Here is a 13201-nt window from a genome sequence, read left to right on the forward strand (position 1 = left end):
CAAACTGTTGAGACCTGTCTATATAACCTAAATAACGACTTTTCATTACAAAGGTCTGTTGAAAACAATTATTATGAGTTTGTCAAATGTTTTACAAAAAAATACCTGAATTGAACACAGAGTCTATAAAGTAAATAGCAATAATAAAGGCTGTTTTATTGATAGAGTTGGTGCAATAAAAACTTTTATACAAACGTGCAATTTGTACCAAAAAAGGCATACACTAAATCCGGACAATATATTTATCAATATTTCAATAATTGTCTTATTAATAGGACTTGTTTCATAATAAATCTTTGAATTTGGATCTTTAGGTGTATCGATGCTAGGAACGTTGAATCAACTGGGCGTTCAAGCTGCTTTAGGCCCGGACATCGTAGGGAGTTTGCCAATAGTTCAAGTTGCGAATGCGTTAAATATGGTTGGTGTGTATAGTAAATTCTACTGAAATATTTTATTGGGATCATTTTCAGCCCACTTCTGACCCTCTAAGGGAACTGGTCCTAGAATCCATCAGTCCTACGGGAAACCCCGAAAGAATGATGGCCCTGGCAATGCAAGCGGCCAATTTGCCTCCCGCCGAGGATGTTGTGGGAGGGCATGAACCTAAAGCGGTGCCATCCGTGAAGAATTTAGCAGGAATATTCGCCGGGACGGACAATTTTGTTAAGAAAATGGAAGAGAAGGTCAAGAAGCATTATTTGTTTTTGGAGTGTAGCGATAGCGACGGTTTGGGCGGTAATTATTTTGTCGTTTTTACATAAACGCTTGGAAGTTTATTTTGTAAAAGTTTATTATGGGGATAGCTTGAACTAGTTTGTCTTTATATAGGCCTCCTACAGTCTATGTTTCGGTTAAAGAATGGGAACAAGTATTTTCCAGTTTTTGAAAACGGCAAATATTACGGCCCCTTTTAGAATTGGGATCGGATTGTGGTTTCTAATTTATAATAGAAATTCTAACTCGAAAAAATACTTCATTAAGTAAAAAAATTATTTATCCTTCTGGTAAATGGAGAACTGAAACTGCCGATTGGCAAATCTATGCTGAGTGTGTACGTTTAACAATATAAATGAAAAATCTCTCTTCTTTTTGACAAAATCAATGGATATTGCGGCATTCTTGTAAATAACAGTAAATACACCCTTTATTCCCACTAGAAGGGATAAACCTCCCTAGTGAAATAATGAGTACAATGAAATTATTAAACACCGTAGGCAAATATTTAAAAATACAAAAACTGCCCGATTATTTAGCATGTAAGGCCATTATGGCAAAAGCAAAAAGATACACTTATTTCAAAGATATGGACAAAGATTAAGAAATACAAGAATAATAATAAAAGTTATACATTTCCAAATGACAGTTTGGCTAGTAACTGCTTATTACATTTAACCACTCCCATGGCTATTGCAATTCTTAATAAAAACATTAATTTGAGCAATACTTTCTTAACAAATAAATTCACCCTAAATGAGGTTCTTAGAGCTATTAAAAACCATGATAAAATCCGCCAGGCGTAGATAATGTAGTATGTCCTATGATTTCTAATATTGGTTTTGAAGCCAAGAAATTTGTATTTAACATTTTTAATGAAATATGGGTTACCTCTTTAGTCCCCAATTAAAAACTTTCTGTTAGTGTTAATTAATAAACCCAGAAAAGACCCTAACATAAGAATAATGGGAAAATTAGCGCAAGGATACCAAGTATTTCGCAAAGCTCAGAGTCCATTGGTTTTTGATCTTTATAGTGTGGATTTACATGATATTTGGGATCTCATGTGTGCAATATGCTGATGATCTTCTTGTTTATGTATTTGATAAATTATGTCTTATGGGTTGCAACGATATTGCTTAGGTTGCTAATGGTCTTGAAATTTCAAGTGATAGGTACAGGCAGTAGTTTTCTATACAAGGAAAAGATCAGTGGCAAATTAATAATATTACATTAAACAAAATAAAGTTTCCAGTATTAAATAGCTACAAATACTTCTTAAGGTCTTATTCTTGATAGAAAATTGTTATGGATGGAAAATATTAACAATGCAATAAAGAAATCAGAAAAGGGCATAAATTTAATCTTTTGTTCGCTCAATAATTGATTATGTATCTATTTTTATGTAGCAACTTGTAAAACTAATTTATTAAAATTGACAGAATATAAGATAAAGATATAAAAATATGTCTAGGGGCAATGAAGTCATCCTCTTGGCGGGATAAGAGGATGACTAGGATGACTGGTATTGGTCGAATTCATGATCCATTATTTCGATCATAGATAGTTGCTATCGAAGGGTATATTTAGAAGCAAAACTCGTGACTAAGATTTAATTAACTCTGGATTTTGTCTCTTAGACAGAAAAATATTGGCCAAAGAAAAGCTCACCACCATTAGTTAATGGATATTAATTATATAATCTAATTGCATTAGTGGACAATGAAACAGTTAGAATTCAAAACCTATATGAACTTTAATATAAAACAATACTATGGAATTTAAATAGCTCTCAGATTTTAAGAGAACATTTGGATAGTTTTTCTTTTTTTGGGGTGAATATATTTACTGATTGAATAAAATGTGGCTTTTTGAGTACCTTCAGTAAGTTATCTATATACTTTTACATTTGAAAAGGATTTATCTATTTTTACTGCAAAGGTTGCTGCCATATATATCGCACTAGAATATCTAATAGATACAAACACGTACTTACACTGACAGATTCTCTTTCGGTATTGCGGAAGATGGTGAGTTTTGTCTACCGAAAGGGAGCAATTGTTTACTATCAAATACCTTCCTGTAATAATAACTTTATTTGGGTAAAAGGACATGGTGATATAGCAGGAAACAATAAAGTTGACAAAGTAAAGTTGATAAGGTTCATTCTGCCGATTTTTTTAAATTTCAGTTTATTGAAAGCTCCATATTATTGGACGGTGAAATTAAAATAAAAAATATTTTACATTTGGGCAATTATCACACTTCCAGTATTATCAAATTCACAAAAGTATACCGGCAAAACACTGGTATAGAAATGGTAATATAAATAGACCAAAAATATCACTTAGTTTATCATAGTGTTTTTTTTCTTTTATATAATGTCAATATTATATACAAATGCCTTGATAGCCCCCTTGGCAAGAAGCAAGTGACCCTGTGTTATTCCTATCTCCCTTTAAATATATAATCCTTTAGTTTCCTATATTTATGCAAATAATTCGTGGCTAAAACACGGTGTGTATGGCTAATGCTAAGAAAAAAAAATTAAATAAACGCTTGTTTGTTTATTTTTTGTTGCAGAGATCCCTCTGGGCAAACTGGCCCGAATTCGCAGAGCGAAATCCGCTCACCTACGTTTCTCGGCTCAAAGGAAAAAACAACGTGCATTAGACAAACGGAAGTTGATCGTTTCCAGCGATTCCAGTTCGTTCGATAATTGCCCGGGGGAGGAACCTGGAGGGGCAGCAGTCCAGATGCCCCAAAGTTTAGGTGAGGTTTTTCCTCTAACAAAAAAACCGAAATGAGTTTTGAATTATTACTAAAACATACTTATTCTATTAATAATTTATATATTATTAGAATATGCCGAAGAAAGAATGAGGAGTGTCAAAGAGGAGCTCAAGAGCAACCCTGAAAATCGGCCAATCAATATAGATGCGGCCACTATTCAGGATACTTTGTAAGTGGGATATATCCTTAGTAGCAAACAATGTTTTGTTCATAGCATATTTTGAACTATATCCGGTAGAATTCAAAAATAAGCACGAAGTTTTTCTTTAAACCCTTTGAAATAAAAGCCCTTTCAACCTTAAATAACTTTATAATTTCATAGACTAAATCTCTTTGCTAGAGATGATTACGGAAAAATATTGTTGTGCTACTGGTATCTTAGAACATTGAATACACTAGAATAAACATTCGCTGTTTTGGATTGCGTGCACCAGCTACACAGGGGGCAGATGTTTTTTTGATAAACATGATTTCCACGTTGCCTGTGATCTCCATTTTAAGGACTTAGTATTTGTAATTAGCATAGGTTGAAGCATTATTTATATAAGGCAAGAGAAAGAGCAAAATCGTAAAAACAAAAACTATTTGATACTATGTTTAGGAACTTACCCTTATGATGGCCAATACCTTATGCCTTAATACCTCTAGTTAGCACTGTAAAATTATCGTTTCTTACGTATTTTTTCGTTACAATTAATTTGATTTGACAAAAATTAAAGCTTCGTTTAGTCTAATTTGATAGTTTAATCGGGTTTGATAACGCTCCTCTTTCGTTTACCAGCGATTTTCTCAAAAACGGTTAATTTTATCGAAAAAATGCAAGAAACCAAAGTTTTAAATGTTTTCAATTAGGTGGTGTTGCTAGCTTTTTAATTTTGTTATAGGAAACATAAGATAGGGGCAATCAGAAGGGTAAATGAATCATCCCCTAAAATTGGGTTTACATAATTTTTGGGATGGAAAATGAAAAGAGCTCCCAAAAACGGGGACTTGCAAATTTTCAGGAAATTTGACGTATAACTGTAGGCATGGTTTCAAATAATCGAGTTTCATTAATAGATTTGCGCGGGATATATCCCTGAGCATTTAGAGGAGCATTTTAGGATACATGTTTATAGGAGAAAAGTCTTATTTTGACTCCAATAATACGAACTGAAAATATGTGCGCCGAATTTTGTAATACCCTGTATATATCACTAATAATAATTAATATTTACGGTTTTTTCTTTAAATCGCCAAATTTCCACACAGACCGGCAGTGCTTTAAATTTGATCGGAAATAGTATATCGCTAAAGGTATTTGGTAACTGCGCTACGTTTGGATGGAGTACCTTTCATATAGTATTAAAAGAATGTTTTCTGTAATTTCATTGCGTTTTTTTAAATTAATAATAAAATTAAAAACTTCCCTTTATTTTTTGCTGAAAAATGATAAAGAAGTGGGTCACATTATTGGGAAAAAGGGAATTCAAATCGTTCGTTTCACAAGTGAGTTAGCTGTCACCTTTATAGGTACCATAAAACTAAAATGTGGAATTAAGTATATTATTATAATCTGGCAAATTTTTCGCTTATTTGAGCCAGTAAACGCCGCAAAAATGTCAAGAAAAACAACACAAGTGGCAACAATGGATACATTTGGAACACCTTCAAATCCTATAGTTCTCCGAAACAGCATGGCTTTTACAAAAGTAGATCAACGGCGACAAACCTAGCGGATTATCAGGATTTTTTAAGTGAAAATATCGAAAAAGGCTATCGGATTGATGTTGTTTACACCGATTTACAAAAAGCATTCGACAGTGTACGCCATGGTCTGTTGATAAAGAAACTTGAAGCATTGGGAGTACATGGATCATATCTGAAGTGGATCGATTCATATTTGAATAGTCGTACTCAACAAGTGAAGCTAAGGGGAGCAACTTTCTTCAAGGGAAATTCAAGTGACTTCTGGAGTGCCTCAGAGATCACATCTTGGGCCAATTTTGTTCCTTTTATATATAAATGAAGCTGTATCTGTTTTTAAACACTGTGAATGTCTTTTATATGCTGACGAAAAAAAATTTTAAAACTGTGATGAAGACTGTTCCTTAGTGCAACTAGATTTAAATAATTTTAATTAATGGTGTGTAGAAAATTTTTTGAACCTTAATGTTACATGTTACGTTAATGTTACTACATTAGACGGATGTTTGCTAGAAAGTGTAGACACTTTTAATGATTTAGGCGTTATTTTTGACCATCAATTGGTACTTTTAATGCTCATGTTGATAACATCACGATGAAGGGTTTTAGAATGCTAGGTTTTATTAGGAGACATTGTGATCAAATCAGGGATATTAGAACCATAAAATGTTTATACAATAGTTTAGTTCGTAGTCTTTTAGAATACAACTGTATTGTCTGCTGACCATTTTATAACATACATATTAATCGTATAGAAAGAGTTCAAAATAAGTTTTGCAAATTTTTACTTTATAAACATAGGTTCCCTTACGAAACTATTTGTTATAACATTAGATGTCAGCTAGTTGGGCTGCAAACTTTGGAGACTAGAAGAAATAATGCCAGAATCTATTTTTTTTTAAATTACTTAACGGTAAAATAGATAGTTCTTATCTTTTAAATAGGATATTAATAAAGCTCCAAATAGGGTTACACGTCAAAGGATCCTTTTCTATGAACGATCTCACCGTACCAATTATGGATTTAGAGGGGTAACAGACCAACTAATAAAATTATATAATATGTACTTTAAATTACTTAACGGTAAAATAGATAGTTCTTATCTTTTAAATAGGATATTAATAAAGCTCCAAATAGGGTTACACGTCAAAGGATCCTTTTCTATGAACGATCTCACCGTACCAATTATGGATTTAGAGGGGTAACAGACCAACTAATAAAATTATATAATATGCACTATAGTTCGTATGATCTGTTTACGGGAGAGTCTTGTAATAGTTTTAAAAATAAGGTTATAAGAGGAACAGGGGGATAACTTAGATAATATATGTAGCTACTTTATTTTCATGCTTTTTGTTTGATTTATGTATGTTGATTTGAGCTTATTGCATATTATTTGTGTTTTTTTAACAATTACCTGTTAAGGTGTTTGTAATTGAATATATATAAATAAATAAACATATAAAGTATTCTACGTTGCCAAATTTTTTTATTAACTTTTTTGTTACGAACATTTTAATATTCTGAAAAGTTTTTTGGTTCGTCTTAAAGTATATATTATTAGCGAGCAAATTAAAATTAAGGAATAAAATTAGAAAAGGGAATTAGGAAATTGGACATTGTACATTGTCTGAAAGGTTAACTCAAACAACTCGTCTAACTTTTACAGCTAGCGTATTACAGGCATTAAATATTCTAAAATAATAATAGATTTTCGATATAACGCTTAACACGACGTTTCTTTCATCAGATCGGTGACCGTGACAGGTGAGTTATTAAAAGTGGAGGGTGCCGGCGACGGACAGCCGTCACAAGCGAAAAACCAGAAAAAGAAGAAGAGAAAGAAAAGGTCCAAGACGGCGAAACATAACCGGGTATGCCCGAGCGTGCCCGATCCGAGACACTGTAAATCTGAGGCTCATAAATTCGTTGTCGAGCCCTGTAGCTCCCCTGACCCGTTGGAACCGTGGAGCACCAAAACGATCGCTAATATGAACGCCATTTTGGCATGGGAGCAAGATAATAACAGTTTGTAATATGGTTGTGAATAATGTAATATAAAGTTTTAAATGAGCAATCAAAACCATCTTCAAAAATTGTTTCTTTCTATTGCAGGTTTCACATCAACAGAACTTGAATTAGTAGATACCAGATCCAGAAGAGAGTTGCATTGTTATTAAAGATCTTATTTTTTTGAAAAATAAGAGATAACTTAAGTAGTTGGCAATAATATTTACTGAGCCATTATGTTCATAATCAACAGTCAGGTCAAGATAATCATTTCCCCACCCAGTCTGAGGCGAGTTATAATCTTGTGCCAAGACAAATTAACTATCCGAATATTCATCAATCACATAGTCTACAGAATTACATAATTATAATAAGGAAGACTTACTTGATGGCTGTTGAGGTTTTATACTACTCATATCTGAAATCAAATTTATTTACAGTTTTTTCACTAACTCCATTTGCCTCCTTGATTGTTCGCTTGTGCGTTCTCACTTAGAATGGGGTTCATGTGTGATTCTTACAATATCTATATCAAGTGAGTTCAACACAAATTCCTTAGACATGTATATGACATACATGATAAATCTGCCTGGTAGCAATTCTATCAACCTCACTGTTATCAAGTCAAGAAGATTTTACATCCAACAGCTCTTGAAGAAATTTCTAAGATATCAGTTTTTTACAATATTCTCCATTCCTTTAATTCATGCCTACAAGAACATGGAAACCTTCATATATACCATAAGCTATGCCCAATGTCCTTTCATTGCCCTGCACATAGAACCAACTACAGTCATTCCTGGCAAACCAGCACTCCTGTAATGTTGACTTCTTTAATGCATCTGCCAGATGCAGGGAAAATATTAAAGAATTTGTATATTGAATTATTTTCTTTTCCTTTATCTTGTATTATAAAAAATACGTTTTATGCAGGGCCGAGCCGTGCCGAGGGTGCAAGGGGTGCGCCGCACCCGGGCGGCGCTCATTTAGGGCGGCTAAATATCCGAAAAATAAAATAAAAAAGCGCCAAGTAATGAAAAAAAAATTATGAATAACAAAAATTTATAAAATTTAAAACTTATAATTAAGGCGCCAACAGAATACAATGTTTACTGAAACCGAGCATTGTTAATAATAATCTATATAGATAAATAAATAGGTACCATACCAGGACCAGGTAATAAAAACAATGGCACCGCAATTATGGTGGGTTCAGCCAGGGTGGGGCCGGCGCCGCCGCCGGTGCTGATGATGTTATAAGGGCGGCGTAATTAAAAGAGCCGCGTAAAGTACCACCAATAGTAATTCCTCGAAATTTATTTCTTGCGGAATTTCAATACTTTTGAGTAATAAATAATATGTATTTTGGAGCTGCAGAAATAAGCGGGGGTGTAATGTTTAGAAACTCCCACCCTTTTGTTTTTAATTTACTTTAATTTGCGAGTTTTAAAGCGACTTGTCGATTAGTGTTTATTTTTAATACATTTTATATAAAAATTGTGTTTGTGTTGTTAACGGTAAGTTTAAAATATTTTATTAATATCTTCCAAATATTTAGAACTTCATTCCTTAAGCAATTTTTCACTGGAAAAAGTAATTTTGTGCCAATTCTAAAAAAAAATATTTGTTGATTTAGATGGCTGATGGTCGAAAGAGGCTTTCTGGTTCCCAATACCGAAAAAGGAAGCTAGAAAAGGAGGAAGATGACAGGCGGTTAGCAGGTTCGTTAAAAAAGTTTTTTGCGTCATCAACGAACCCACAATCTCAACCTTCAACAAGCCAAAGGCCGGATGTTCAACCTTTGATGTCAACTGAAGCCGATGCCGATGTAGAACAACCAAATAATGGAGATCAACAACCATCAGGAGATGAACTGAAACAAGATGATCACTCAACGAATACGCCAGCAAATACGTAAACTGAGAACATTGAAGCTATTCAGGTAAATGGAGAACGATTTAAAGATCCAGCATATTGGCCCGAAATATTAATGGATAATATTAGATTATTGATTTTAGGAATAGGACCTGTTCAAATTAAAAATATTAATTATCCCATTAATAATTTAAATAGATGTTTTAGGGCTGCTTACTTTGAAAAAAAATTAACTAACAATGAAAAAGTCCCTAGAACCTGGCTTATTTACTCAAAATCTAAAGATTCAGTGTACTGTTTTCCTTGTAAATTATTTAAAGTTTCTGATAATAGTTTTTAATGAGGGGAATGGCTATAGTGACTGGCGACATTTATCTCGGACTTTAGAAAGACACGAAACCAGTAAGGGGCATTTTGAAAGTGTTAGGAAATGGCTTGAATTAAAAAAATCAATAGAAAAAGGTTTAACTGTGGACTCTATCAATCAAAATTTATTTCAAATGGAAAAAAAAAGATGGACTTCGATTTTAGAAAGAATAATATCTGTTATCCAGTTTTTAGCTGGACAAAATTTAGCTTTTAGGGGTAATAGTCAAAAACTATTTGATAAGGGTAACGGTAATTTTCTGAAATTAATTGAGACGATTGCAAAATTTGATTCTGTAATGGCCGAACATATTGATAGAGTCCAAAAAGATGGGAACAAAATGCCGCATTATTTGGGAGATAAAATAATAAAAATGAATTGATTTTTTTAATAGTAGAAAAAGTAAAAAAGTGTATTGTTGAATGTTTAAAATTATGCAAATATTTCTCAATCATTCTTGACTGTACACCTGACGTTAGTCACCAAGAACAAATTACCATTATTGTTAGATTCGTTTTTATTGATGATTGTTCTAAAAGTATAGAAATTCGAGAACATTTTTTAGCATTTTGTAAAATTACAAACACTACTGGTCAGGGGTTAACAGATTTTTTTATTAAATTATTTAAAAGAACTGGATATTGATATTGCCGATATGAGAGGTCAGGGCTATGACAATGGAGCAAACATGAAAGGCAAGCACAATGGCCTACAAAAAAAAATTTTAAATATTAATCCTAGAGCCTTTTTTGTACCCTGTGCCGCCCATAATTTAAATTTAGTAGTTAATAATGCAGCAAAAAGCTCTCTAGAAGTAACTAGATTTTTTAGCATTGTTCAGGAAATATATGTCTTTTTTTCGGCCTCAACTTACAGATGGAATGCTCTCTTAAAAGAGCTGCCCAGGCTAACACTAAAGCCCTTATCGGATACCCGCTGGGAAAGCCGTATGGAGGCAATAAAAACTCTTAGATTTGAGTTAGAAAAAGTGTATGATGCTCTGTTTACGCTTTTTAATGATGAAAGCAGATATAATGAAACAAAGAATATTGCAATGTCCCTAATAAATAAAATAAAATCATTTAAATTTATTTGTTCGTTAGTTATTTGGTACAACATTTTGGCAAGAATTAATTTAATAAGCAAAACACTGCAAAAGTCTAATGTTATTTTACCAGAAGCTGTACAGATTAGACAGACATTAACAGAAGTAGACGCCGAAATTTCCTTTCCAGCCATTCACTCAATAAGACCAAGGAAAAAAAAACGTTTTTTGATTATGAACACAAGGATGAGCCAATCCAATCTCCAGAAATAAATTTTAAAGTAATTTTTTTTTTATATTCTCGATTTTTCAACCTCAAAATTGGATGAGAGATTTCGCGATTTACAAAAACATATTGAATTATTTGGTTTTTTAAACAATTTGAAAGCATTTTCCAAACCCGAAATAATGACCTATTGTAAGAATTTAGAAGCTAAATTAACTGTCCCTGAAATAAAAAATATGGACATAAATGGATTGGACCTCTATAATGAAATCGACATATTATCAATTTACATTAATGATAGAAATATTTTCTCGGCCAAAGAAATATTAATATATCTGGTTGCTAACGATTTGAAAGCTATATTTCCAAATTTATTCGTAGCTTTAAGAATATTTTTAACAATGCCAGTCACTGTAGCTCATGGGGAATGCTCATTTTCCAAACTAAAATTAATAAAAAACTACTTAAGATCCACAATGAGCCAATCAACACTATCAAATTTATCAATAATAAGTATTGAGGAAGACATTGTTTCTAATTTAGATGTTACCGACCTAATTAGGGAATTTGCATATAAAAAGGCAAGAAAAGTAAATGCATTTAAACCAAGGTTCTAATTACTTTTTTTTAATTTCTTTAAATTAGTATGTAAGTAAAATATATTTTCTTTAGGTGTTTATATCGATGTAATTACATATTAATATAAAAATACTTATATAAGTAAATAATATATGCTTTTATGTATATTTTTTGTATAGATAATATTAATGTATTTATTAATATATGTGTGTTTGGAATTTAATTCAATATGATTTTTTTATTACACCCTTTTTTTTAAACATTGTACTTTGGTAAGAGCATTTTTTAAAACACTTTTTATAAAAATCACTGCAGAAGGGGCGGCAAAATTAGCTCTTGCACCCAGGCGGCAAATACCCTAGGCTCAGCCCTGCTTTTATGCCGTCAAATAAAAATAGAGTATCTATTTTAGTTGTGCTGTTAATAATGGCAAAATTGCTGTTGATACTGTAACAAATAAATATATACTTACTTTTCATATAGTCCATAGAACTAGAAGGAACATTTATGAAATAATAGGTACTGAACAGTTTTTTTTAATAGATTACTAGAATACTTAAAATATGTCTAATTGCAAAATCTTTCTCCTCAATTCAGGAATACCTTGGTTTCAAATTAAATTCTTGTGATAGTGTTTGAAAATATTCCTTAATGTCTACTGTGCAATTAAATCTTTTTGGATGTTTTTTTTATACAGTGGTAGGATGTTCCACCTGAATGTTTTTAAAATTTTGTATGATGAACATATTATGATAGAAAGAGTATTTCAAAGTCTGTTAAAATTATTATTATATTTTTGTACATAATTTTACTGACTTAAGCACTTACTGTGCAATTGATATAACCGAACAATTTGTTTATTAGAGATACTGTAACAGGTATTTATGTAAGTAAAAATCTTCTAATTGAACACTTATCAATATTCAAATACAGTTTAATGAAGTGCATGCTGCACTTAAGCCAAACTGCAGCATATTAAAACCATCTAAACAGAAAGTAATTTCATTCAAACTTTACTTGATTATAACTTACTCAAAGTAACATACTTAAAACTATTACAAAAAAAATTATATACATATGTACATACATTATTATTGACCTTTAATCCTCCAAAATCATACTCCACAGCTTGCTGCAAATATCTTCGTCAGACTTAGTGGGGTTATATGAGAAAGCTTTTGGGTCCTGACCCTTCTTTGCCACAGCTAAATTAGATGTTAAGACATAATATTATGCACTAAATATTTAATAAATAAACAAATTTAAAAAGGATACTGCCCATGACTCTCTTGGTAGAATAAACAAACTCTACACCTGTAAGGACTTTATATGCTAATATTTTATCTCTCATTTCTCTTAAGTTCTCTCCGTCTTGGAGTACCTTCAATTTGGCTTCCAGAGTAGCCCGCGTGCTTTCCAAATTTTCCATTTTTTTTTGCTTTTTATCCAAAATCGTTTTGTGTTGCTCAAGATCATTTTCTTTTTGTTTCAGTATAACCTCATTAGATTCGATGGTGTTTATTAAAATGTTGTACTTATCATGTTCTGATTTGGCAAGGTCTTTCATTAAAGTTATTTTTTCTGTTCGGAGAAGTAAAGTATTAGTATTTTCTCGGTTATTAAGTAACTTCTTACCTTGTAAACTTGAATCGAGTACTTTTGTGGCTTCACAAAGTTCTTTTTGAGTTTTACAGTTTTCCAGACACTCTTGAACGGCTTTTGCGGTGTTTTGTCTATGTTTTGTTAAAGCTTGTAATAGGGATTCCACGTCTACGTCTGTAATACTATTCATATTTCAGCTTTTATAAAATAGAATTTCTTCAAATAAATAAATATAAATATTTGAGTAACTTTTGAAAATTTGACAGCTTTGACTTTAAGAGCGGTTACTTTTACGTTGTTG

General features: G+C 32.0%; 2 protein-coding genes across 4 annotated transcripts in view; one reads left to right on the forward strand and one right to left on the reverse strand.

The window, feature by feature from the left end:
- Positions 1-11521, forward strand: part of LOC126736052 (uncharacterized) — a 41013-nt gene extending 29492 nt beyond the window's left edge. For both annotated transcript variants that reach the window (XM_050440251.1, XM_050440250.1), the window contains exons 15-20: positions 315-421; positions 474-738; positions 3301-3489; positions 3580-3679; positions 6947-7248; positions 7312-11521. In XM_050440251.1, the coding sequence (XP_050296208.1) occupies positions 315-421; positions 474-738; positions 3301-3489; positions 3580-3679; positions 6947-7232 (947 nt within the window). In that variant the 3' untranslated portion in view covers positions 7233-7248; positions 7312-11521. The remainder of the gene's footprint in view (positions 1-314; positions 422-473; positions 739-3300; positions 3490-3579; positions 3680-6946; positions 7249-7311) is intronic.
- LOC126736068 (uncharacterized) lies at positions 3485-13167 on the reverse strand. Of its 2 annotated transcripts, XR_007660599.1 has the most exons (4): positions 12934-13167; positions 12574-12879; positions 12386-12503; positions 3485-3503 (listed from the first exon to the last, which is right to left on the reverse strand). XR_007660599.1 is itself a non-coding variant. In XM_050440273.1 (3 exons), exons 1-3 carry the CDS (start codon positions 13088-13090, stop codon positions 12400-12402), a joined length of 567 nt encoding a protein of 188 aa, XP_050296230.1. In that variant the 5' UTR covers positions 13091-13166; the 3' UTR covers positions 12070-12399. The 2 variants fall into 2 exon arrangements, 1 of the variants encoding a protein (XP_050296230.1); XM_050440273.1 differs by lacking the exon at positions 3485-3503 and having other exon boundaries at positions 12070-12503; positions 12934-13166.
- Positions 13168-13201: the final 34 nt, after the last annotated feature.

The sequence above is a fragment of the Anthonomus grandis genome, chromosome 5 (genome assembly GCF_022605725.1).
Source record: "Anthonomus grandis grandis chromosome 5, icAntGran1.3, whole genome shotgun sequence".
In the NCBI taxonomy this organism is placed as follows: domain Eukaryota; kingdom Metazoa; phylum Arthropoda; class Insecta; order Coleoptera; family Curculionidae; genus Anthonomus; species Anthonomus grandis.